The sequence below is a fragment of the Ochotona curzoniae genome, unplaced genomic scaffold (assembly GCF_017591425.1).
Source record: "Ochotona curzoniae isolate NIBS_2020 unplaced genomic scaffold, NIBS_Ocur_1.0 scaffold_2587, whole genome shotgun sequence".
NCBI classification, from domain to species: Eukaryota; Metazoa; Chordata; class Mammalia; order Lagomorpha; family Ochotonidae; genus Ochotona; species Ochotona curzoniae.
Window position 1 is genome coordinate 2,444,910 of NW_024467096.1, and position 27,057 is coordinate 2,471,966.

A 27,057-nucleotide genomic window follows, 5' to 3' on the forward strand; every position below is an offset into this window, starting at 1 on the left:
CCTCCAATCCCCCAGCAGACATCTGGAAACTTCAAGGGACATTCCAGGCCTGTTCATCTTACCAAGCTCCTCTCACACCCTGAAAAGTGGCCTGAAATTGCTGGGCACTGTAAAACGGTGCTGTTTTGCTGATGGAGTTGCATGTTGGAGCTAATGAGGAGCTTGCCTGGTCCCCTCTACCCGGCTGCCAGCCCTCCCCTCAGTGGCTGAGCAACAGCTCTTGGCAGCAGGAGTGCCATTTGTCCCCCAGCTCTTGACAGATGGCACAGCGGGGAAGGCTCTGTGCAAAGGTCATGAAAGCTCGCATGGCTGTGACTATGCCAGCAAACGAGGAAGAGATGCAGGCTGGGTGGCAGCAGATGCAGCCTGGCCAGCAGGCTTTGGCCTGACCTTGGCTTTCCCCTTTCACCCCGGTGTCCCACTGTGGGAAAATGTGTAACGCCACAGCACAGCTTCCCCAAATGGTGTTTTGCCTGCACTCCAGCCTTCTCTGCTGCTTAACAGGGACGAAGCTGGAGCAGCAAATGCTGGTAGAGGACTCCAAGCACTAGCTCCCCTTGAACTCGCAACTCCGGGCAAGAATTGCAGATAAAGTGCTCTTGGAGCTTCAGGCGCTTGGTGCTGCAGCACTCACAACTGGCTAAGCGCACACTTTCTCCACACAGAGAAGCTTGTGTATGCAGCCTGCCCCCATTGAGTCCCTCCCCTCCCCCGTGGGATCCTGTGGGCCAGCTTATAGGAGGCACAAGCCAAGGTTCAGAGACCTTGGGACCAGTCCCGAATCCCAGCCCCACAATTGCCCGGGGTGTGGCTGCCTTACCCCTGGCTGCGGTAGGCGGAGCACCTTTCCAACGGCACGCGCAGCACGCCCTCGCTCAGCCCCACGAAGAGCGCGCGCGCGCTGTGCAGGATGCGCAGGCTGCGCAGGGGCTCCCGGCGCCCCGGTGGCAGCACATGGAGCTCCTCCAGGTAGCAGCCACGGAGGCTGCGGCTCGCTGTGGACAGCGCCTTCAGGATGGTGCCCGACTCTGGAGGGAAAAGGATGCGGTGAGGGGCAGATGCAGGTGATCTTGAAGGCCCCTCTTCACAGCAGCCCAGGTCAGGGGGTGGGGGGCAGGCCGGCTTACCGGTGCCAATGTAGAGCACGTGGTAGAGCGTATCCTTGGCCTGCACCAAGTCCACCACGAGGTGTGAGAAGCGCACGCTGTCCTGGGTGACGCAGGGCTCTGGCGTAACCGGCTGCACTGCCTCGCTCATCAGGAACAGGCGCTGTGCGTCCTGCAGGCTGCGCTCCGTCAGGTTCTCGTTGGGGCCAGTCTCGGGCAGGGTGCCGCACTGCCGTGGGGAGCCGAATCAAGTGCACCCAGGCTTGGTGTTAGGGTCCGTGGCCGCAGGCTAACATCCTCTAATCCCTGACCTGTAGGCATATCTACCTGCGAGATAACCCCTGCACCCTTCCTGGGGTAACCAGAGGAAATGGGGATGAGGGCAGAGGGGCCTTTCAGGGGTTGGGAGAGCAGAGGGGACTGATAATCTGTAACCAATCCCATGAATACGTTCATCTATGTCCATAATGCCATGCTGTGGTTTAATTCTCCCTCTGTATGTGTGGTCAAGGCCTGCCTTCCCCTTCCCTGGTCTTTATCAGCTCAGAGCTCTCCCAATGACTCCACTGAAGGTGGAGAGGGGGGAGCAGGGCAGCCACTTCTCCTGTATTCTGGGCAATCAGCCTTTGCACACATCTATGGAGTATTATCTATATTCCTTGGTGTAACGGGGCTGAGGACTTTGTCCCAAGTGGTATAGACACAAGCGTGGCTGTTTAGGTCCACACAGCCTGAGTTCTTGCCCAGCTCTGTCCCAGTGCCTGCTGGGGGATCTGGATGGAAAGTCATCCACCAGCAGTCTCCTCTATCCAAGCAGGGGCAATGCTCACCTGCTGGACACACTGGACACCTGCTGGACACAATGCATGAGGCTGTTCAGCACTGCCTTGGCTCTTTGTCCCATATGGATATGGAGGTCCCACGTCCCTGTCTCCCAGGAGGTTTGCAATGACTCCAAGTTATGTGCCCCTGCTCTGCCTCCTGCCCACTCTTGCCTTCTTGCTCAGGGCCCTACAGGTTGTTACCATGCTATGAGGGAACCATGGCAGACCCCAGAGATGGGGGAGGGCCCTTAGGGACAAGTCTGTGCTAAGCAGCAGCTGGGAACTGCCTTGTAGTGGGCTCAACTGGGGAGAAGCCAAGACCATGAAGGGAGAGGTGATACCTGGAAATTGGGCAGGGGGTTGGCGATGGGGAGCCATGCAGCCCTAGGGTTCTCCTGGTAGCGAAAGGGGCCGTTGAAAGCCTGGGAGATGGCACTGAGGTTGAAGGCGCAGACAGCAGAGGCGGCAATGCTGTTTCTGAAAGGCAAGAGATGGTGGGGACCCCCTACTCCCAACCTTAGCCTCTGAAATTCCCCAGTGGTCACGTCCAATCTGCAAGGCTTATTAAGCCCCTGGGCTCACCCTGAGGCCTGGTGCATCATAGAGGAGAGGTGGGCCTCACAGTCTGCAAATCTCTTACCCCCCCACCCCTGCCCTGAGAAACCCACTGACACAAGAACAAGGGGTGATATTCCAGGCCCCTTCTCACCCCCCTCTCTCAGCTAGTATGGGAGGCGGGGGTAGAAAAGCACCCGGTGGTTTCTAAGCATCACAATTCATGCACACCAGCTCCTCCTGCCCTGCCCCAGGGGGAAAAAAATCCCGTTCACATCACAGCTCAGCACCATGCACCTGTACTGAAGTTTGAGGAACTGATATTTACCAATGTGCTACAATCGGATATTTTCCTTCTATTCCATTCTTAGGTTTAATTTACTGAAAGACTGGTTGCCAAACCACAGCTCTGGCCTAAGCCAGGGAACCTCTAAGACCGTCCAGCCCCCTGGCAACCCCAGCCTCACAGAGACAACACAACACCCAGTTCTGGCTGCGACATACCATCCCCCTCCCAAGTGTGCCCACTTCTCTCCACTTCTGCCTGCTCTCAGCACCTGCCCTGTCGCACACCTGTCTCCTCCACTCCCTCTGGAAGGGACATTATCACCCCCGTGGTCTCTTGTCCCTTCTCCACGCAGTAGCCAGAGTGAGCATGGCCCAAGGCATATCCAGCCTGCTTCAAACCCTTGAACAACTTCTCCTTGCTCCCAGATGAAGATCAAAGCCCAGAAAGCAGTCTACAAGGCTCTTTGAGACCTGATGCCTCTAGCCTCACCACTTCAGCCTCCTCTCTCCTCACCCTCCTCACCCTCAGAGCTCTGGTCACACCACTCCCCCATCAGGTCCTAAAACACTTCTTCCCTCCCAAAGAGCTGTTGTCTCCTTGTAGTAGCCTTTTTCTGCCCCGAGTTAATCCCTCCTCATTTTGTAGATGTCACTTCCTACAGAAAATCGTCCCTGATCACTACCCCTCCATATCGCCATAAATGTTCCCACCCACTGCCCTTCCCTTTGCGGCATTTATCACTATTAAAATGGGCAGTTTAATATCCATCTCCCTCTCTAGAATGCAGGCTCCTTAAGCATGGGGGCTGATGGAGCACAGCATGGACAAAAACCATCTTGGCCTCCCACCTGCGTAAAAGCAGTGCCCCCATTCAAATTCCTAGGGTTCCCATTCAGCTGGGTCAGCCCAGCCCAGCCCTGCCTCACTCAGGCTCTTCCCAACCACTGGAAGCATCCAACCTCAGTCCATACTCTCCCAAGCCACACCCAGCAGCCAGCCCATTGCGCAGCTACTTTCTGATCAATATGCCCTTGGGTCACTTGAGCAGGTGCTGTCTCTGCTGTGTGTTCACAAGTGGCTCTCAGTGGTGCATTCACTGGGCATGAGACCCTCTCAGTTTTGCATATGAGCCCATTTTGGCTGTGAGTCCATGTTCCATTTCCTCTTTGTCCTGCTCTTCTTGTCTTACCAGAGCCACATCTGCTTTTGCTCACTGATGCCCCACCCCCACCAGAACTCACCTAGCAGGCAGCCGGTGTGTCAGTTTCAATCCACACTGGCATTGCCACGTTTTCTTGATTCCCCTCTACTACTCCTGTCCCCTTCTTGCCACTGCCCATCTTGAGTACTGGGCACACCGAGTCCTGCCAGCCAGCTCTCCGCCACTCCTGACCCAGTGTGGGCTACGCTTGCTGCATGCCTGTCCTTGGGGCTCAGCATGCCTCTCTGCTCCTGCCTTACTCTCACCTCTGCCGATGCTCCCAACACTGTCCTTCCTGTAACTGACCTAGCCCTCACTCGGTGCCTGCTCCCTGGGGGTCCAGGTCATCAGGCACCACTCTATGGCTCCTAGCTTTCTGGGATGCTCACAAAGAACTCTGAGCAGCACCCTGGAAGCAAATGCTCCTGTTCTCATCTATATTACAGTCCCTGGTGTGGGTTACCTGCTTCCCAGAAGGAGACGGTGAAAGGAGGGTGCCCTGATTTCCATGGGGGGCTGTGGGGAAGTGCTCTTCCTCACACTAAGGAAGTAAAATGGGCTATAATGTGCACCTGTGCTTTACCCTGCAGTACAGAGGGTGACAACTGGACTGCCTGAACACTGGGAGGGTTAGCTTTAGCAAAATCGAGGAGTTGCACAATTGGAAGGGACTGCCAAGAATCCCTGCACAGTTTCCACAAGAGCTGCCACATTCCCTGGTTCAAGGCAGACCCCCATGCTCACTACCACCAGCAAGCTGGAGTTGTAGATGCTCTCACTTTTCTGCACACACCTGGCCAGGGACTTGCCATCCCTACAACCCAACCGAGCTTCCCCCCCCCCAGTGTAGGAGGCAGCATCCTCAGCCAGTCTGCATCCTCATCCCATTCTATGGATAAAGCCACAAGGGCTGGGACGGGGCTGGGACGGGGCTGGGATGGGACTGGGCCAGAGCACTCAGTGCTGACGCCATGGTGGAGGAGGCGGGGCAGGGACTCACACATTGGTGGTGAAGACTCCATAGATGAGGTCCTGCTCAGGCAGGTGGAAGGCACTCTGCAGCTCGTTATAGTAGAAGGGCACCTCGCCCGGGCGGGAGCAGTTGAGCCGCGCCTTCATGAAGGTGGTCCACGTGTCCTCCAGCAGGAACCGGCCACCCACGTCGTTCTTACACACGCGGGCCACGCGGGAGTATACCGTGCGCCCACAGTCGTGCTCCACTGCGTTCTCCCGCAGGAAGAAGTAGGCAAACAGCCCGATGTCATAAGCTGCCACGAAGTTTGGCTCTTGGGGCGTGGGTAGGTTTCAGGGTGGGACAGAAGAGGCACAAGGGGTGGGTCAGGTCAGCAGGAAAGAAGAAGGCGGAGTCAGAGCACAGGGACTTTGGTTTTCCCAGCGCAATGACCTGGGGAGCTGGAGTGAACCCTTTTCCACTTGCAGCATTCAGGACAGCTACAGCATCTGCTACACATGTGCTACTGAGCATACGTGTTTCATCTGGATCAACCCACTAGGTCCTCATAGCAACCCGTGCCCATGTTGCAGGTGAAACATCAGACACCTTCTCCAGCACATGGCTAGTCCGTAGAGAAGTGAGGATTCCATCCAAAGGGATGGGAGACTCATACCCCACTCCCACTACCCTCTATTTTCTCCCAGATGTTTCACTCTCATCCATCCGGAGTTCCGTCCTGTCTCAGGGAACAAGGGTGACCCTTTCAGAAATCAGGCAGGAAGGAGAAGGGGTGGGGGGAGAGTAGACTGGCAGGGGCAGAAGCAGGGGGAATTTTGCCCCTCACTCAGGCTACAGCCAGGGCTTCCTTACCATTGAGCCACTTGGAGTTGTACTGAGCGGTGCGGAGTGGTGGCCCGCTGCCCAGGCTGCGGTAGATGGCAGGGTCCCGACCCGAGAAGTCGATGACTGTGGCTGCATACAGCTCCCCCTGGGAGGAGATGACGGCCGTGGAGTTGTGACGTGGGTCGTAGGGGCAGCGGGCCACCCCGTTGATCTTCTCTAGAGTCCGGCTGAGGTTGCCCACCTGAGGACAGTGGGGACAAGGGGGACACCTCCCTGAGACTCTGGAGCTGCCTGTTTTCTCCTCCTGGGCCCCTGGTCTCTCTGAGCTTTTCTTTTCTCCTCACTGCCCTCCCATAGTCCCTTGGTTGGAGCAGCCTTCATGGAAGTTGTGGGTCTACTAGACTGACCCATAGTCAGAACCGTCCCAAGGAAGATAGATCAGTAGCCCAGTAAATCCAGGCACTCTAATTCAATGTGAATTGGTGATGACTAATGAATAACATTTTAGCAGAAATTTGTCTCAGATGCTGTGTATGATATACATATGCTAAAATATCATTTGTTCTTGCTCCAAAAATTCACACCTGACTACCCATCTTTTTTTTTAAAGGTTTATTTATTTATATGAAAGGCAGAACAACAGAGAGAGACACAGAGAGCTTCGATTAACTGGGCCACTCCGCAAATGCTTGCAATGGCTGGGGTTGGACCAGCCCGAAACCAGGAGTCATGAACTCCATCCAGGTCTCCTAAGTGGGACTCAAGCACTTGGGCCATTCTCCACTGCTTCCCAGGTGCCTTAGCAGGAAGCTGCCTCGAAAGTGGAGCAGCAGGAACAAAATAAATGCAGGTGGATTAACCTGCCACACAACACCCATCCGGGGCTCCTTTTCTCCATTTGCTTCTGACAATAGGATTTTTGCCAGATTTGGCAATGCCAAAGTATGGGGCTGGGTGACAGAAGCCCCTTTGGTGTCCCCACCTGCCAGTCCCATCCTGAGCTGCCCACCTGTCTGCTGGTGCATACAGGAGAGAAGGCATTGGTCCCGCACATGAACACCTTCCGACCGGTGAGGAGTAGGACTCGCACGTAGTTGTGACACTCCTCCTAAGGGATGAAGCTGAGTGACCAAAGGCTCCCCCCGACACTCCTCCCCCGGGGTGGCACCAGGGAAATCCTGCCCACCGTGCCAGCACAATCCCATCTGCCCACATCCAGCCTGCCCCAATGGTCAGATTATATCTCTGGATGTCCCCTCCTTTTGGGTTTGGGGCGCAGCTCCATGTGCCCCTACACAAGGGACCCCGGTCACCTGGGTCAGGAGACCACATGTCCACATTCAGCCATGAGTCCCCACAACCACAGGCCTCGCCAGTCCCAACCACGTACCTCAGTCTTGCCTTTGCTTTGGCAGGAGCGGCGGGTGTCCTCGTTGGAGGCCCACTCTGTGGCCTGTAGGAGGAGCACACAGACATGACGTGGCCCACAGGGGTGACACCTGCTAGGACTGCCTGCTCTCCCCTCCCTTCCTGCTCGGGGCAGTGAAGACTAGAATAGCAATGTCCCCACATCAGCACGGCGGGCCTTTGACCCACCCAGGCACTGAGCTGGAGAGAGAGACCTAGGCCTCTAGTATGTGCCAGGAAGTCAGAGGCAGGAGAGCAGCTTTAGAGAAAGGCCAAGCTTTACAAATTTCAAGGACAAGATGTGGAATCACCTCAGGAGAGCCCTGCACCGTGGTGCCTCTCCTCTTGCCCACAGGAAAGCGGAGGCTCCATGCCATTGATACAACGCCCAGCACTGCAGCTGGTTGGTGGGGGAGCAGGCTTTGGATCCATATCCCTTTAGCTCCCCCATGTGACTCATCCCTTTGCCTCCCAGATGCCCCCCTCCCTAGCTGCTGCTGCATCCCCAATGAGTCTGCAACCCCCTTTTGTTCCCTGGAAGTGCCACTCAGGCTGTCTGGGGACTTTGGGGATAGTGCCATGTTCTCTTAGGCCCATGATTAGGAGTGGTCTTGCCACCCTGCCCTGTGCCTTTCACAATCCTCCTTTGCTGGTTCTATTGCCATCCTCTGCCCTCAGGAAGCAGTGACACCCTTCCCATTCCAGCAGTGTCAGCAGCCTTGGATGACTCATTTGGTATTTCTGGGTCACATGTATAAACATGAACAGCCCCATTGACCCGGAAGAGCAAGCCCTGGGCAAGCAGCTATCCCATTCATCCAGGCAAAAGGGAGTGCACCTGGCTTGCCCATGATCAAGGCTGCTTCTAGCCAAGCCAATCTGCTCTGCTTTCCAGACAGCAACAGATCCGAGCCAAGGGATGGCTGTTCTGGGTGAGGGCAGGCTGACTTCAGATTTGACCTGGGGCCAGACTAAGCTCATCCTTCCTGCAGGCCAAGCCTGAAGCCCAGGCCCTGTTTCTCCCAGACCTCAGAGAAAGGCAAAGTAAGCCCTGGAGCTGGGCCACAGAAGGGCAGGCTTCGCACAACTGAGCATAATCAGGTTCCCAGGCTGAGCCTGGCATGAGAGTAGGGCATAAATATGGGAGCTTTTGGGGGGCTATGCTGAGCAGCACACTGAAAGTTCTGGACAGTGGCACTGTGGGGATGAGGCCTTGGTACCCCTGAGCACAAGGGCAGGTCAGAAGGGTCAGCCCTGTTCTTCAGGGGGCAGGCAGATGTATTCCCCAGAAAGTAGTTAACATGACCCTGAGCTCCGCAGCAAGACAGGCAGTAGGCAAGCAGCCTCAGATCTGCGTTCTTGACAGCCTCTCAACTGCCAGTGAGAGGAAACTAAAGCCCAAAGAGGCTGAGCAATTTGGCCAAGGTCACACAGATAGTAAGCAACTAAACCAAGATGCAAAACCAGACACTCAGCAGAGAAGCTCTTTCTGCCATACCCTGCAGCCTCTCACAGCAAACAGATTTCTTGAACCAAACGTTAGACCATATGGCCCCCAAAGAGTACATATATTTATAATGACAACAACACAGAATGAGCTTTTTTGAGTTTATTTATTTTTAAAATTGTTTTTAATCAAAGTAATGATGAGTGTTACAAGTAAAGTAGTATGAAAAGTGTATTAATAGAAACCTCAACAACCCACTCCGCCCACCCTCCAACCCCTTCACCCAAGGAAACTTAGTTCTTTTGACTAGTTCTCCATGTGCTCTTTTTAAGAGTTAGAAAGCTTCGTTCCACTTGATTTGAAAGGCAAGGAGACAGAGCCTTTCCATCTGCCATCCGCTGGCTCACTTCTTGAATATCCACAACAGCTGAAGCAGAGTCAGGCAGAAGACTGGAAATGCAGAACTCCATCCAGGCCTCCCTATTGCGGGGTTAACAGTGACCTCAGCTCATTCCCTGCTGCCTCCCCGGGTGCGGATTAGCAGGAAGCTGGAACTGGAATCAGGCACTCCAACATCCTAAGCTCTAACTTAACAACTGCACCAGGCTGTGTGTGTGTGTGTGTGTGAATGTGTGGATGTGTGTGTTTAAATCGCTTTCTCAAAAATATGCATCAATCAGACTTCATCCTTTGAATTCTTGTTGTGGAGGTGAATAGTCTTCCCACTCACCCATCTCTAATCTCTCCCACCCCAAAGCACGCATGCATTTGCCCCTTTCCATCCTCCTACTATAATTCTTTCACATTTTAAATTAAAATCAATATTGAAATTTGCAATGCTGTCAATTTGGAAAAATTGCTTACTGCTACTAGCTAGAACCACAGACTTCACTGCATGTGAGACGCCACCAAGTTCCTATAAGAAAGGAAATTTGCTGTCAATGAAACGTTAAATTTTCAATGTCAACTTACTGAAAGTGCCCATGTTTAGACATATATTTTATTATGTATCAATCTTGTGCATAAAAAAAGAAAAATGTAAGCAAGATTAAGTATCCTTAACCCTTCTGCGCTCTCCTCTGGACTGCCTTCCCATTTCAAAGCTTTTTTGTTTTCTGGTTTCCTAAAGAGAAAGCCTTTTTTCTTAAAGAATTTTTTTTAAAGATTTATTTATTTTTATTGCAAAGTCAGATATATAGAGAGTAAGAGAGAGACAAAGAGGAAGATCTTCTGTCTGATGACTCACTCCTCAAGTGACCGCCACAGCCAGAGCTGTGCTGATCCGAAGCCAGGAGCCAGGAATTTCCTCCAGGTCTCCCACATGGGTGCAGGGTCCCAAGACTTTGGACCGTCCTCAACTGTTTTCCCAGACCACAAACAGGGAGCTGGATGGGAAGTGGGGCCACTGGGATTAGAATCAGCACCCATATGGGATCCTGGTGTGTTCAAGGTGAGGACTTTAGCTGCTAGGCCACCATGCTGGTCCCAGTAATTCTTTGTTTTGTTTTGTTTTTAAAAATATTTATTTATCTGAAAGGCAGAATTACAGAGAGAGGATAAACAGAGATTTTCCATCCACTGGTTCACTCTCCTAATGATCACTATGGGCCAGACCGAAGCCAGGAGCCTGGAGCTTCTTCCAGGTCTCCCACGTGGATGCAGGGGTCCAAGCACTTGGGTCATCCTCTGCTGCTCTCTCAGGTGTGTCAACAGGGAGCTGGATTGGAAGCAGAGCAGCCAAGGCTTGATCAGTGCCCGTTTGGATGCTAGGGACTTGGTAGGTGGCAGCTTTGCCCACTGCACCGCAATACCAGCCCCGAAGCAGTTATTCTCACAGACAGGTCCACTCCGATATCTATGATTTTCTGCCAAGCTGCTCACCATATTCTGCAAATCTGGATGCTAACACTTTCTAGATCTTACCAGAAGGTGCCCACAGAAAGTTCTCTGATTAACCAGGACCCCTTGTGCTTCCTCATGAGGTGTTAAAGTGTTCTGTGCACCAATATGTCTAGCTGCTGCTGCTGTTGGGTCAGAATGCCAGGACTTAGATCCAAGTCCATGTCTGCACAGGTGGCAACAACTCCATCAAGATACGGTGTGGCCAAGGGTGACCACAAGACACATCCTGATTTGAGACTCAGGAAAAGACAGACGTGTGCATGAGCGCAATCTCTGGAATCTTATGAGGTTTCCTTTCTTGAACAACTTCCTGCTTCTCTCAGGCAGCACAGTTAACTTGGCCATATTCATCTGATAGCATGGTGTGTGGTTATCACTGATGATGCTCAGACGGTCCCACAACCCTGACAAAGCCCTCTTGAGGATGCACGCACAAACGATTTGGGTCAGAGTCACCCTCTGGCACCTGACCTGCGTCTCACCTGCCTCTCCTCTCCTGCTTCTGAGTCCCTTTTTCCCCTCTTTCTGGATTTGCTTGCTTTGGTGAATACATCCTCAGTGTCTTCCTAAGAGATGGCACACAGTAAGCCCATTTTAAAAACTCTTGCCATGTCTGATCTTTTTTTGCTCTTCATATTTAATTGATATTTGTGATGCAACATTCTAGGTGGAAAACAATTTTCATGAAAAGCTTTAAGGGCATTGATTTCTCCATGGTCTTCAAGGTTTTAATATTGCTGTTGATGAATAAGATGTAACTGTATTTGCCAGTCTTTGGAGTTGTTCTTTTCTCTGCTCCTATAGGCTCTGGAAGGTTCTAGAGTCTTCTCTTTTTGTTTTACATTTTTCTTTTATTTTATTTGAAAGGTAGATTTATATATAGAGAAAGATACGGGGCGGGGGGAGAAAGGAAAGGTGGAGAGAGGGAGAGAGATCCTCCATCCATTGGTTCACTCCCCAGATGGCCACAACAGCTGGTGCTGAACCTATCTGAAACAAGGAGCCAGGAGCTTCTTCTGAGTCTCCTATGTGGATGGATGTAAGGACACAAGGACTTAAGCCAACCTCTGCTGCTTTCCCAGTCGATAAGCAGGGAGACGGATTGGAAGTGGAGCAGCCAAGACTAAAACCAGTGTCCAGATGGGATGCCACTGCTGCAGGCAGAAGTTCATCCAGTCAAGCCACCACACCAGTCCCATGGAGACTTCTCTTCTTATTAAGAGTGTCTTGAATGCCATAATGGTGAGAGTCGGTCTCTTCTGGAAGGTCAGTCAATATTTTTTATTTGTAGACTAAATCTTCTGTCTTGGCACGTTTTCTTAGGTGACATTGTTTTAGATTTTATCCTCGCCTTCGCCTGTGTCATCTCTTGTAAAACTCTTATTCATCCAGTCTGCTGCTGGCCCTCATGTATGGATCCTCCAGTCTTCTAATATTTCTCCCATTTTTCATGTTTGCTTGTCTAGTTGTATATTCTTAGTTCTAATAGTTTTTTTCCAAGTTTTTTATCTTTGGATGCTTTGATTCAAATTTTATTTTTCCCAATCATATTTTTAAGATCCCTATTTCAAAGTTTTTTGTGTTATAAACAAAACATTTTTATATTGCAGAAGATACTAGTTGGTTATAATTAAAAGTGCCTTAATTCAAAATTTTTATTTACTTGGGAACAGAGCATGAGAGAGGCAGAGAGAGAGAGAGAGAGAGAGAGAGAGAGAGAGAGAGAGCGCTCCTATCCTCTGTTCACCTCCCAAACATGCAGAGCAATCCTGGGATGAACCTGGGGCCAAAGCCAGGAGTAGAGAGTGCAGCCCAAGCCTCCCAGGTGGTGGCAGGAAGCAGCTACTTGGGGCATCACCTGACGCCCTCTGAGGTTTGCAGTAGCAGAAAGCAGCTGTCAGGTTCAAAAGCCAGAGCTGCGTATGGAACTCAGGCACCCAGAGGTAGGACACAAGGGCTGGGCGAACACCCACTCCTAAAAATGTGTGCTTATATTTTTCACATTATCTCTCTTTCTTAAAAGATTTATTTGAGGGGCTCTTGTTGTGGCACAGTGAGTTAAGTGATACCAACATCCCAAATGGATGCTGGTCAGAGTCCTAGTGCTCCACTTCCAATCCAGCTCCCTGCTAATGCATCTAGGAAAGCAGCAGAGAATGGCCTGAGTGTGTGGGCCCTTGCACACCTATGGGAAACCAGAAAGGAGCTCCTGGCTACTAGTTTTGGCTTAGCCCAACTCTGGTTGTTATGGTCATCAAGGGAGTGAACCAGCAGATGAAAGATCTCTGTTTCTCCTTCTGTCTCTGTAACTCTTTCTAAAGAAACAAATCGTAATCCAAAATCACTAACCACTTCCCTCCGAAAAGAGCCAGGGCTTCCCAGAAAAACAGCGGATTCCAGGTCTGGGGTAGCAAGTGTACCTTGTCTGTCATCCACGTTAACAAGGAATGACGAGGTCAAGGTCAGAATGATCTAACAGCTGATGCCAAGAGACTCCTACACATCAAAGACTGGTTTATCATAAAGGATGCTCATTGACAATGTTTAAATCCATGAGTTTCTTGTGATCATAAAATAAAATTAACTGAGTAGTATTAAAAGGAACCAGCAAGGGCCCAGCACAATAGCCTAGCGGCTAAAGTCCATGCCTTGAACACACTGGGATCCCATATGGGTGTCGGTTCTAATCCCGGCAACCCCGCTTCCCATCCAGCTCCCTGCTTGTGGCCTGGGAAAGCAGTTGAGGATGGCCCAAAGCCCTGGGACCCTGCACCTGCATGGGATACCCAGAAAAGCTCCAGGCTCCTGACTTTGGATTGGTGCAGCACCAGCCATTGCAGTCACTTGGGGAGTGAAATCATCAGACAGAAGATCTTGCTCTCTGTCTCTCCTTCTCTCTGTATATTTGACTTTCCAATAAAATAAAACAAATCTTAAAAAAAAAGCACCAGCAAAACAGCTCATTCTTTGAAAACTGGTAAATAAATGTGCGGATGGTGCCTTTACTATCTGACTGGATCACTGAGTTAGCAGTGAAGACAAGTTTCTCTTCATAGAAGTGGTTTAGTAAGACAGTGTAACATTGAAAGAACAAATGGGTCCAGGACATGGCCATTAAGGATGCTGAGAGAGAAGGGGGAGAATCAGACAGCATGCATCCTGCCCTCCCACAAAGGAATGCATAATAGGGTGCAGGAAGAATCCCTCAGCTCCTAAATTTTTTTTACTCTTTAGACTGTTTATTTATTTATTTATTTTGAACATTTTATTATTTTATGATCCAATTCCATAGGCTCCTGGCATTTCCCTTATCCCCTACCCAATTCCTTCCCTCCCACCTAATTCCTCTTTATCATTACTAAAATATAGTTCTTCATACTCAGTCATATGTTCATCATTGCGGGCATGGACAATGGCAGAGAGTTCAGCATCCTATTGTCAAGATATAGTGAACAGTTTCATTTTAAGTCCATCTTTGTCTGGAAGTAGAAATGCATACTACATTGTATCCTCACATCTGGATGTTAGTCTCCATTTCACAGCTACTGTACATCCCCTCAAATGAAAAGTCATAATACAAAATCAACAATAGAAAGAAAAATAGAAATTTACAATGCCATGAAGTTAAATGACATGTTACTAGATATGACAGTCTCCATTACACAACTACTATACATTCCCTTAAATGAAAGCCACAAAACAATATCAACATGAGGAAGAAAAAAAGAAATTAACAACACCATGAAGTTAAATAACATGCTACTAAATGACTAACGTGTAGCTAAAGAAATGAAAATCAAGAACCTTCTTGAAGAAAGTGATGTTACTGCATGATCTATGAGTCATTGAATGATTTAATCAGAAGAAAGTGTTTTGAAGAGATGACACTAACAGAAAACAACAAAACCCATGTGATAGAGTTTCCACTGATCTTTGTTGGAGTGTGTCTCCTAGAGACAATAAACAGGTGGGTTTTGTTTTTTAATCCAGTCTACTAATCTATGATGTTTGATTCACCTCAAGCCATTTACATTCAGGGTTAATATGTATGGGTGGTACTTTGGTCCTGTCCTTTTAGGAATGGGCTGTTCATTGGTTTAGTCTTCTGTTGTCATTTTACTGGGATGTTCTTCCCATTTGCCTTTGGTTTTGGTGGGTGCTATTCCTCTTCTCTGTGAAGAGAACATGTTGAAGTATCATTTGTAGGGCAGGTTTGGAAGAGGCAAATTCTTTTAACTTTTCTTTACTGTGGAAGAACTTTATTTCATTTTCAAAGACAAAAGAAAGCTTTGCTGAATATGTTATCTTAGGCCGACAATTTTTTCTTTTAAAATCTGGAATATGTCACTCCATTCTCTTCTTGCCTATAGAGTTTCCTGTGAGAGATCTCCTATGAGTTTAATTGGCATTCCTTTATATGTCAATTGATGTTTTTCACGTGCACATTTAAGGATCTTTTCCTTCTGTCCAACTGAAGAGAGCTTGATGATCATGTGTTTTGGTGAAGATCGCTTTTGATCAAGCCTCTTGGGCGTTCTGTGTCCCTCCTGGATCTTGTTTCCCAATTCTTTCTCCAGATTAGGGAAATTTTCCTTGATTATTTCATTAAATACATTTGCAAACTCAGCTTCTCTTTCTGCACCTTCTGGGACTCCCATAACTCTTATATTTGGCCTCTTAATAGCATCTTTTAATTCTTGAATACGTTTTTTGGCCTGATCCAGCTCTGCTTCCAGCTTTTTGTTTGCTTCCCCTTGGTGACAGGAGATATCTGCCAATTCTGAGATTTTTTCTTCTGCTTGCTTTCTTCTATTTTGGAGACTGTCTGTTGTACTTTTAATTTGCTCTACTGTGTTCTTAATTTCTGATATATCAGCCTTGATTTGCTTTGTTGCTTCCTTAAATTCTTTGAACTCTTGCATGAGCTTCTCATTTTTGACCAGAATCTTCAAAATGAGTCTTATGGATTCTGTGTGTCCCATTTTCTCAATGTCTTCCTCAGTTAACTCTGAGGTTGGCATAGGGTTTTGCTCCTTTGCAGGGGAGTGCTCAGTAATATTCATTGTGCCTTTGTCTCATCTTTTGCTCTTGATCATTGTACTTCTGGTTAGCAGAGTCGTCTCCTTGTGGTAGGTTTCTAAGCTGTGTAACCCACAGGTCTACAATGCGATTTTACTTATTTCAGTTGGCACACAACTTTTTGCTTGCAGCCACTTGTGCCACAACCTCCAGCGAGTTCCAGGTCTGGCTTCTTATGTCAGATATCCACAATGGTCTCCGCAGCCCCAGCTCTTGGCTCATCACTCTCCACCTCCTCTGATACCATGCTGAGGCTGCACTGTTGTCTCTGCAACCTTTCTCCCACTTCCGGTTGGAGCAGGTCCCAGGATTAGAGAGACACCAGGTGTCCTATCTAGTTAGGTTGTTGGTAGCGCTGATCTTGTCGGAACCTGTTGGACATTAGGTCTGGGCGCCACACGGACCTATTTTGACTTGCACGATGCCACAGTTTGTATTATTTTCCTGTGGGACCAGTGCAATCCACGGAGCTCAGTGAGTTCTTGCGAGCTCAGCAATGCGCAGTTCACTGTTGTCCCCTGCAGTCCTAAAGCTGTTGCCACAGTGTACAAAATGGTGCCTGACGTACCACCACTAGAGTTCTTGATCTGCTGGTCATCAGGTCTTAGGGCTACCCAGACCTGTCTGGGGTGGAACCTATAGAATGCCACGTCTTTGCAGTTCACTGAGTCAGAAATGAGTTCACTCCCAGCTCAGCACATGCTCAGTCCTTTCCCTTGCCCTTTCCTCCTTACACAAATTGGAGCCCCAATTCAGCTCTAGGGGGCTGACTGGGCTATGAAATCCATCCTGTTCACACACTGCCCATCTGGGATCTGCTGCTCTGTCTCTGCTCCTGGTCAAATCAAAGGGACCAGCAGGATGGACAATTCTTTGTCTGGGCTCACTTCCCAAGCTCCCAGTGAAAGTCCCTTCCCACCTGGTTGCTGGTGGAGTTCTGGCTGCTGGTGGAGTTCAGATCGCCATTAGCTGAATGCTGCTGGAATATCAGTCACCACAACACTACACCGTTGTGTCCGCTGCTCTCCTGTGTCTGTCAGTCTCTAGGTACCCCTGTTGTTGTTCTGTCCTTTCCTATTTCTTGGAATATGTTGTCTCTGCTTCATCCTGATTAAATTTTTTCCGTCCGTTTAAACGTGTCCTTACCCTATTCCACCATCTTGATTCTCCCCAGCTTGTAAATTGAATAAAGTTCTCGGCCTTAACAATGCACAGGCAACAGAGCGACCAGAAGACCATGAGACGTGTCACCTGGACCGCAGTCAGTAAAACCCATTAGCTGGACATTTACTGACAGGAAATTCTTATTAACTTTAGATCATCTTAAAAACAATATCCTGGGGCTGGTGCTGTTGTATAGCTGGTAAGTCGTTCCTATAGCACCAGCATCCCACATAGGCTCCAGTTTGTGTCCTGGCTGCTCCACTTCCAATCCAGCTCCCTGTGGTGGCCCAGGAGAGCAGTGGACAATGGCACAAGTCCTTAGGCCCCTGTTCCCATGTGGGGGGCCTGGAGGAGGTTCCTGCCTCCTGGCTTTGGACCCACCTATTTCCAGCTGTTGCAGCCATTTGGGAAGTGAATCAGTGCATAGAAAAGCTTTCTGTCTTTTCATTTCCTCTCTATCCCTCTCCATGTAACTTTGCCTTTCAAATAAAAATAAATCAATCTTTAAAACCCTTGTCTTCAGAAATACCTATGGAAATGTCTGAGGTTTGCTATAAAATGATCAAGAGGCAGGCATCTGTTGGAGTAGGAGAGGGGCCTCTTGTGACAGCTACAGCCCACGTTGGAGAGCCTGGGCTTGAGTCCCAACTCCAACTCCACTCCAGCTCCTTCCTAGCACACACCCTGGGAAGCAGCATAGGGAGTATTGCGGGAGATGTCAGTCAGTTCTTGCTTCCTGGTTCAGCCTAGTCCAACCATGGCTGTTGCAGGTTTGGGGGCATGAATCAGAGGATGGAAGATCTTCCTCTCTTGTCATCTTTCAAATCAATGAAAATAAATCAATGTTAAGGCATAATTCAAAGCAGAGGAGGGAAGCAAACCTATGAGTGAGAAACTTAAGTAGCAGCTCTTGAGGCTGCTGGTAACTGTGTGACTTGAGTGTGAAGTTTTGCACAAGGAAAACTACATTTCTCTAACTTGTTTTAAGAGTACAGTGTGGTGTGTGTGTGTGGCAAAGCACACTAAGCTTCCATCTGCTATGCTGGCAACCTACAGGGGTTCTGGTTCCAATCCCAGCTAACTCATTTCTGATCCAATATTCCTGTAAATGCTCCTGGGAAAGCAGCAGAAGATGGCTTAAGTGCTTGGATTCCTGCATCCATGTGGGAGACCCTGATGGAGCTCCTGGCTTCAAACAGGCCCAGTTCCAGTCATTGTGGCCATGTGGGGAGTGATCCAGCAAATGGAAGAGCTCTCTCACTCCCCATCTCTTGTTTTTCTCTCTCTGTAACACAGTCTTTTCCTGTCTCTGCCAGCCTCCAGGAGGATGGTGCCTAGAGTCCTTGTGCTTCTCTAGTGTGAACCCTCCAGGCTCCAGCCTGTGAATGGTAATGGTCTGGTACATGTGCTGAGGCTGTTGGGGGAAGGCAGCCTTTCACTGGAGCTCTTGATTCCAGCCCCCACCTTTTTGATACCTCTAATCTTTCCTGGGGTCCCTAAATTCAGGCTCTGAAGGTGAGTCCTGGCTCTTCACTAGGCAAAGGAGGAAGGGTGTAGAGGACAGGATTGCTGTGTGGGATAGAATGGGAGACCTGGGCTCCAATCTTGGCATTTAGAAAAATGTGACCAGTTCCTCTTGATGGCCTTGTGCTTTATCCTCACACTCTCCAATGCCTGACATCTTTTATTTCCTCTTAAATAAAAAAGAAAAGGCAGAGAGAGAGAGATCTTTCATCTGTTGGGCCACTCTTCAAATGCCAATAATAGCCAGAGCTTGGACAGGCTGACGCCAGAAGCCAGGATCTCCATCCAGGTCTCCCACATGGATGCCAGAGACCCAGCCACCTGAGCCATCATCTGCTGCCTCCCAGGACATGCACTAGTGGGAGGGTGGAATCAGAGGTAGAGCTGGGACTGGAATGCAGGTGCTCCACTGAGGGATGTAGGAGTCCCACCAGGTATCTTCATCACTAGGCCAAATGCCCACCTCTTCTGACACTCCAGGTTCTGAACTCTCCGGAAGTCAGCTTGCCTCCATGCCTTTCCTACAGCTGTGCCCCCTACTTAGGCACTGTGATGGCACCATCTTCTTTCTCCACCCCAGAAGGTGCTTAATCTTGCATCTGTGGCCATCTCCTCTTTCATTATGTCATTACAATGTGTGCCTTTTCCAATCTTTCACTTTTTCTCATGATTGCTGAGAACATGAGGATATATACATTGATAACTACTCCAGCATCTGGCATGCCAAGTACTTTCAATGAGGTCTGCCCTGGAAATTCCAGGCTGGTGACAGAGCAGCTGCGTCGCTTCCTGGGGTCAGGAGAGACCGCTGGTGACATGATCATGGATACAATCTCAACTGCTCACCCAGCTGCTCCCCCAGACACTCAGGAGCCAGGGACACTGGATGGGTCTGAAGGCAACTTCTGTGCACTGAGTCCCCCATGTAGCATGGTCAGGTTCAAGCTTGGACATTGTAGAGAGAAGCTCCGGGATCACCTTCAATGTCTGCCCAGCCCAGACAAAGCCCCGCCAGGGTTAGCATTTCTGTTCTTGCAGGACACTTGCAACCCTAGTTCAACAATCTGTTGCAATTAAGCCTCCTGTGGTGACACCCCCTGCAAGTGCTCTGGCCAAGGTCAGTGCTGAGTTCCTAATGGTCAAATCCTAGATCGCTCACCATGCTGGTCCTCGCCACAGCCCCTGATGCTGTTGATCACCTACCTCCTTTTCTCTCCCAAGACCAGTTTATGAAGCTGGCCCTGAAAAACCATGGCAGGTGGGCTGCCCCTGTTCCTGGTCCCCCACCACATCCACCCCTCATTTTCCCCAATCCATGCCCCATCTGCTCCCAGCTGCACTTGCTCCCCACCCCCCATCCATCCTTCAGTGTTTGGTAGAATATAGGAAGGAGTTAGCAGGCTACTTCTATTTTCCTCAGAGAATTGTCATTTACATTAATTGTTTAATAGGGGCTGGGTACTCGGAAGTCCCTTTAATAGACACCGGCTTATGTAAACTGTTTGCATTTAGCTTCTCCTTTAAGGAACATCAATTATTTAAACTATCAATAAAGCACTGGGTTTTAAGTTTGCTTAAATCATACCCTGGGACCAAATGGGAGGGTTGGAGGGCTCCACAGTGGAGGGAGCAAAGGAAGCTGGCTGGGGGTGGGGCCTCCCTTTGGCTCCCCCATCAGCAGGGTGGTGCAGCTCAGCACTTGGATGCTGGCAGTAGACACTGAGGACAGCAAGCCTAGTATCAGCTTCCCGAAACTCCCAGAAGGGTAAATGTAGGACATTCAGTGAAGCTGGGCTTTTTGTCATCAAAAGTCAGGGCTTGGGGCTGGTGCAATGGCTCAATTGGCTAATCTTTCACCTATAGGTACTAGCATCCCCTACAAGTGTCAGTTCATATCTGCTTCCCATGCACCCCCTTGTCTGAAGCCTGGGAAAGCAGCACAGGAAGGCCCAAAGTCTTGGAGCCCTGCACCCATGTCAGGGACCTGGAGAAGGCTCCTTGCTCCTGACTTTGGATAGGCTCAACTCTAACCACTGTGGCAACACAATGGTGGAGAGTGTCTCCTTTCTCTGTAAATCTGCCTTTCCAATGAAATAAACAAATCTTTTAAAAAAAAAAAAAGTCAAGACTTTCTCTGTCCAAAGAAGCATGAGAGCCCCACACTGAATTCCAGAGGCCAACAGTGAGAGCAGACTGCCTGCCCCAGCCTCTGGCTACTTCTCTCCTTTAGGGTGAGCATGTGCAGCTAAAATATATTTCTTCCTTTCCTTGGTACTGTCCTACATCTGAAATGTGTGTGACCTGTGACCTGGGTGCCACCTGTCACAGTGGAGGCTCAGTGCACAAAAGGCGTTAGTGACATGCCAGAGCAGGGGGTCCCCCAAGCTATGCTTAGCTGCACAGTGGAATCCCCTGGAAGTTTTTAGTATCCCAGTGCCCAGGCTCTACCTCTGATCAGTAAAGTAAAAAATCTGCAAGGCTAAGGCACTGGTAATTTTAAATTTATTTTACCTTATTTTATTTTTATTTCAAAGGAGAGAGATATCTCCCATCTGCTGATTCATTCCCCAGTGCCTGGGATCGACTGCCTGCAGGGAGTGACTCAGCAGGCCAATAGGTACTGGAGCCGAGCCAGGACTCACGCTCAGGTAGTTCAATACAGTGCCTCATGGCCATGCCAGTTGTCTGCCCCTGCTAGAATTAAAAAAAAAAAAAAAGATTTATTTTGATTTTTATTTGAAAGGTAGAGTTTCAGAGAGAAGAAATAAAGAAAGAACGAAAGAAATCTTCCTCCATTTGCTGGTTCACGCCCCAAATGGCAGCAATGGCCAAAGCTGAGCTGATTCAAAGTCAGGAGCCTTGAACTTCTTCCATGTCTCCTATGTGGGTGCAAAGGCCCCAGAACTTGGGCCATCCTCCAATGCTTTCCTGGGCCATGAGCAGAGAATTGAATCAGAAGTGGAGCAGCCAGGATTGGATCAGTGCCCATATGAGAGGCCATTGCCACAGGCAGACGCTTAGCCTACTATACCACAGCACTGGTCTCCCCCTCTCCCACCAACCCTTCCCCACCCCGCTTGCATTTTTAAAAAGCCCTCTGGAGATTACAGTGTACAGCCAAGAGGGCACCCAATAGTGTGGAGTCATGCTAGCCTCATTCCCACCCTAATGCCTGCTTCATATTCCTGATGAATCCCATTGCCCTCCCAATCAAATATGAACTCCTCAGCTCAACAGCAAGGATGCCCTGCCACATGGCCTCACATCCCACCCCTTAATACTCTCTCAGCCTCTGATCGGGATGCCCAGGGTTGCACACTGCCCACACCTCTGTTCTCACCCTTTGCTGTCCACCAAACACATCCATGGGGTTCTAGCCCAGGGTCAGCTCCCTGGGGGACTTTTGCATAGCCCCTGCTGGGCCCCACAGCCCCCTACAGCTTGCTGCTATCTCTGTGCAGTTCCCTCTCTAACTCCCCGCAGCCACGCCATACTCACTGACAAGCCATGGGAGACACATGGAAAGCCAGAGCCCAGGACCTACCCCACCTCCTCCCACTCACATTGAGCCACTTCTGCATCAGCTATCCCCCAGGCATTGCCATGCTGAGTTGGCATCACGGGCTCTGTTTTCTGTGGATGTCAAGTGGAACCAGGGCTCTGGAGTCACTGCTTATAGCCAAGCTGGCATGCCAAAGGATGCTGCCTCTGAGGATTTGCCCCTGCCCTAGGACAGGCCACATGGTCCTCTCCTCCAGGGAAAGGATCATAGGTGATCTCTTATGAGCATGCTCCTTGAAGCAAAAAGGGCTCAGCCAGATTGGCCTTTGGATCTCAAATACCTGGCCTGGAGCAGGTGCTCACCAAGTGTTTATTGGGAAGATGGCTGGAAAGATGGGTACAAAGCCAGGCTGGTCCATATATGGCTAAGAGGACAGAAGGACATTTCTCCTCAACTTAGCCTGTTCCTCCTGATCCCCTCCATTTCTGTTCCCTGAGTCCTCCTCTGGGGTGGCCTGCTACCAGTTGCAATGGCATCTCAGGGGATAGACCCAGGAATTATGAGAAGGAAGCAGACCAGGGGCCATCCCCACCTACCAGGAAGCCTTCCCTGATGTGGGAAAACACCAGATCCAACAACCCAGCACTTGACCAGCTCTAAAAAGGTCATGGGTATCACTCACCATCTTTTCCTGGAGGCCAAGAGATCCATTGCACTTCCTTAGCCCCCAGCTCAGTTCTGGTCCACAGCAAGTTTCCAATGAGCACCAGATCAATGGGAATCCTCGCAGACACATGGTGTGAGGAGGAAAGACAGAGCTGGCCATCCTTTCTCCAGATGTCTAGTCTCTGTAGGGATGGCCTGGCACCTGCCCCTCAACTGGGGATAAACACTCTGGATCCAGGAATCTCATTAAAATGCCTCTCAGAGCACTTAGGGAATTATGCCTGGAAAGTCTTTCTTGGCAGCAGAAAATCAATCAATCACTGCTCACTTTAAAGGCTGAGTGAAAATGGGATCGGTGGACCACACAAAGAAAGGAATGGGGAATATCTTTTCTGTTGAATCCCAAACTCAAAGACCCTCCAGTGACCTGAGACCCTGGACATAGGATAACCAGCAAACCTAGTTGGTCTGGTAAGGCCAAAAAAAAAAAAAAAAATCCCAGGAAGACAAGGAAGAAAAGTGAATGTACCTGAAGAAGGGAGACATTGGCAAGGCTGAGTCTGAAGAGGTAGTTCCTGTGGAAAGAGAAACGCAAGTCGTAAGTTGAGCTGGCTCTGCAGGCAGAACCTCAGGAAGCAGCCTCTTGGGGGGGATCCTAAGACAGGCAGGCCCGCAGACAGCTCTATCTACTCCCGCTGGCTCGGTGAATGCTCACACAACTCTGGGAGGGTTTGCAGATGAGCCAAGAGGCTGGGAAAACGGCCCAAGTTGCAGACAGAGTAAGGGAAGGAGTTAGGGTAACTCCCAGCCTGTCCACATCCATGTCTCATGCAGAGTGTTCCCAGCCAACCTGCCAGGCCTGGGGAGGGAACCCCTGATGCCGCATTTTTCAGCCATGGAGACTGTTTCTGTCAGAACCTCGCAGAACTCTTGGCAAGGACTCAGCCCAGCAGCCCCCTAATCTGGCCCACTCATTTCCTTCCTCAGGCTATTTCTCAGCTCTGTGCCCTGGACCCTGGATCCCTGTTCTGTTTCCTCATCTCTTGCAGTCCCTTCCTGCAGCCCAGGTCCCTCGATCTGCCCTTTGCAGGCCACACCCCTGTACTACTCCACTTCCCACCTCCCTGAGCCCCACTGTGCCATCTGCCAGCCCACAGACCTTCTCCCCATAGTCTGGATTGCAGAGCCTCCGGCAGCCCTGATGTCCTCTGATCAGTCCGTGGCTCAGAAACCTTCGCTGTTAATGACACTGGCATTGCTGCCAACAACTAGTCAGACACTCATGAAACACTCATGTTGGAAATCAGGAACCGGTATCCACACAGCCGTAACGACTGTAATGATCCAAACGACTGTGGGCTGATCCAAAACCAGAAGCCTGGAGCACCATCTGGGTAACCCACATGGGTGCAGGTGCCCAAGCCCTTGGGTCATTCTCTGCTGCTTTCACAGGCCCTCAGCAGGGAGCAGCTGGGACACGAACCAAGTGCTCATTTAGGATGCCACTGCCATAGGCAGAGGCCTAGCCTCCTATGCCATGGTGCCAGCCCCTGGATTCTGAACTTGTCCTGGCCTCTCAGCTGTGTGGAGAAGAGAAAGGAGGAGGGAAGGTGATGCAGAGGGCCAGAGAGAGGAGGAGGTGCCCTGTGGAGGAAGACAGCAAGCCGACTCCTTCCTAGGCCTGACTCCTGGCCTAAGCCCCTCTTGGCTCCTTTGTCCTGGGGCCTCACCTGGCGACCCTGGCTCCTGTCCCTCAGCTCCAGTAATTGGCAGAGCTCTTCCGGCCCCCAGCCCCACCCTTCAGGCCTGGGGACAGCTGGGCTCCAGCTTGTGGCTTCACCCCAGCTGTCTGCTCAGGTAACAGAGGCATCTGCTCACAGCTTTAAAAAATTAGGGAAAACATTGCATCACTTTATCCATTTGTAGCCCATCAAAAATCATTCATTACAACACTGCAGTGGGTTCTTTGGGGAACTGGGAGATGAGAACAGAGAGATATTTCTGTAGTCTGGAAGGCTCTCGATCCCTGATGGAATGAGGCAGGGTTATAAATGAATACCAAAAGCCCATCCCAGAGGCCCAGGAAATGAGGCAACAGGAAAAAAGACGTGGAATGCACAAGAAGGGGGAAGGAAAGTGTTCTGATGGAAAAATATGCCAAGGAGCCCTAACACCAGCTCTTCGGGATGTAAGGGACCAAGCACAGGATGCACAGAGTCAGGCTCAAAGACCAAAGATTGCTGTGCCTGTGAGAGTGAGGCCCCCAGACTCAGAGGACATGCCCACCAGTTACAGGTGGGACCTGGAAAGGCTGTGTAAACCACAGGAGCCAACTGCAGCCCCTGGACCTCAGTTCCTGGTCCCTAAAGAAGTGGAGGTGACCATGGACTCCATCTCTGGGGTTCTCATGAAGATGAAATATACTACACACACGATTTGCTGTGTGTATGAGATGGTTTGTTGCCTATGTGACATTATATACATGATTTACCATGCACGTGCATATGGTACATAAAACAGTGCCTGACACATAGCAGGTGCCAAATGAATGGCAGCTTCCCAAAAGTTTTCTCAGTGTTTAGAGCAGAACCTTCAGAATTCTATCTTGAGGGTTTTTAAAAGTATACATGTGGGGCTGGCATTGTGGCATAAGTTAAGTTACCGCCTGCAATGCCAACATCTTACATGAGCATCAGCTGGCATTTCAACTGCTCCACTTCCAATTCAGTTCCCTGCTAATGTGACAGGGAAGGCAGTGGAAGATGGCTCAAGTACTTGTATGGCTGGCTTCAACCTGGCGTAGCCCTGGCCACTGTAGCCCTTTGGGCAACTGAACCAACAGATGAAAGATCTCTTTCTCTCTTTCTGTAATTCTGCCTTTCATGTTTTTAATTGGATTCGCTGGATAATCACCTCCACGTCAATGCTCTGATTGTGATGCACCATTCTGCATGATGTCCCCACTGGTTCACCAGGTGAGAGTGGGTGGCATTGCTGTCTTTACTATTTCTTATAACCAGATATGAAGGGACCATCGGCTCAGAACATAAAGTAAGACAGGTGTCCTTCCTCCTTGGGAGATGCCGGGGGGCAGAAGCCCTCCACGGGAAGAGTGGGAGGGACGCTTGTGCCAGGTGGGCCTCGGGGAGGGTTCCTGCTTGGGTGAGCCATGGCCCTGTTCCTTCTCAGAGAGGCTGAGGTATCACATCACATAACACAAATGCAAAAGAATTCCTTTTACCAAAAGGAAAAGGAAATGCTGTCAGCCCTAGCCGGTGTGAATATGCCCCAGATTTGACAGACAAGAAATGGAGGTTCAAGGTTACAATTAGCCAGCAGGACAACAGGAATCCAGCCCATCGATCCCACTCCAGAGCTCTGTTCATGACTTGCCTGCTTTTCTTTTATTTATTTTTTTTAAGATTCATTTATTTTTATTGGAAAGGCGGATATACAGAGAGAAGGAGAGACAGAGAGGAAGATCCTCCGTCAGATGATTCACTCCCCAAGTGACTGCAATGGCGGGTACTGAGCCAATCTGAAGCCAGGAGCTCTTCTGGGTCTCCCACGTGGGTGCAGGGTCCCAAGGCTCTGGGCAGTCCTCAACTGCTTTCCCAGGCCACAAGCAGGGAACTGGATGGGAAGCGGGGTTGCCGGGATTAGAATCAGTGCCCATATGGGATCCCGGCACATTCAAGGCGAGGACCTTAACCTCTGTGCTATCACGCCGGGCTTGGTGACTTGCCTGCTTTTCATACAGCAAAGGAAGGGAGAAAGCCCAAGGGCAGGCCACAGCAGGGATGCTCAATGACCAAGCATAGCCTAAAAGTGCCCCGTCTCAGGGCCACTTCTTTCTCCCTCACGCAGGTGGGCCACATCCAAACCTCTAGGGTGGAGAATTGAAAAGTACCAAAGGGTCCAGCACCAAATCCCCAACACGAGTGTACAGGCCCAAGGACTGGGACCATTCTCTATGTGAGAGACATGGAAGAGGCTCCTGGCTCGTGGCTTTGGATAGGTACAACTCTAGTCATTGCAACAATTTAAGAAGTGAACCAGCAGATAAACAATCTCTCCCTCTGTCTCTGTAAATCTGCCTTTCGAATAAAAATAAATAACTCTCTCCCTTTTTAAGTGTGAGAGTTATCAGAAGCATTAACATGGACAGGCTAGCAGAAAGAACTCCAGCCCTGAACCATGAAGTCCTAATTGCTGGTGCCATTCTCTCTTGTCATCTTGCTATGTAATCCTGGAAGGGTCGCCAGTTCCCCCCACCCCCTCAAGCCTGTCCTCTTCCCCTTCACCTGGCCAGAACACCTGCTTCTGAGTGCTTAGAAGGAGGGCGGTTGGCTTTGGACTAGCAATTCTCAAGCTTGAGCCTGCATCAGAGTCACCTAGAGGATATGTTGCAACAACTATGTCAGCTTCCCATATCAGAGCCTGGTTTGGAGTCCTGGATGCACCTCCAGTTCCCACTTACTGCTAATGTGCACCCTGGGAGGCATCTGGTGATAACTCAAGTACCTAGGTCCTTGCCTCCACATCAAAGACACGAATCGAGTTCTGAGTTCTTGGTTTCAGCCCGGGCCAGGC

The 27,057-nt window shown here is 50.1% G+C and overlaps 1 protein-coding gene across 2 annotated transcripts in view; it reads right to left on the bottom strand.

The window, feature by feature from the left end:
* SEMA5B (semaphorin 5B) overlaps positions 1-27,057 on the bottom strand; it is a 42,330-nt gene that overhangs the window by 9,033 nt on the left and 6,240 nt on the right. For both annotated transcript variants that reach the window (XM_041002819.1, XM_041002820.1), the window contains exons 3-10: positions 22,994-23,039; positions 7,164-7,226; positions 6,783-6,881; positions 5,801-6,014; positions 4,976-5,261; positions 2,272-2,407; positions 1,128-1,335; positions 821-1,028 (exon numbers count right to left, since the gene is read on the bottom strand). In XM_041002819.1, coding sequence (XP_040858753.1) covers positions 821-1,028; positions 1,128-1,335; positions 2,272-2,407; positions 4,976-5,261; positions 5,801-6,014; positions 6,783-6,881; positions 7,164-7,226; positions 22,994-23,039 — 1,260 coding nt within the window. The remainder of the gene's footprint in view (positions 1-820; positions 1,029-1,127; positions 1,336-2,271; positions 2,408-4,975; positions 5,262-5,800; positions 6,015-6,782; positions 6,882-7,163; positions 7,227-22,993; positions 23,040-27,057) is intronic.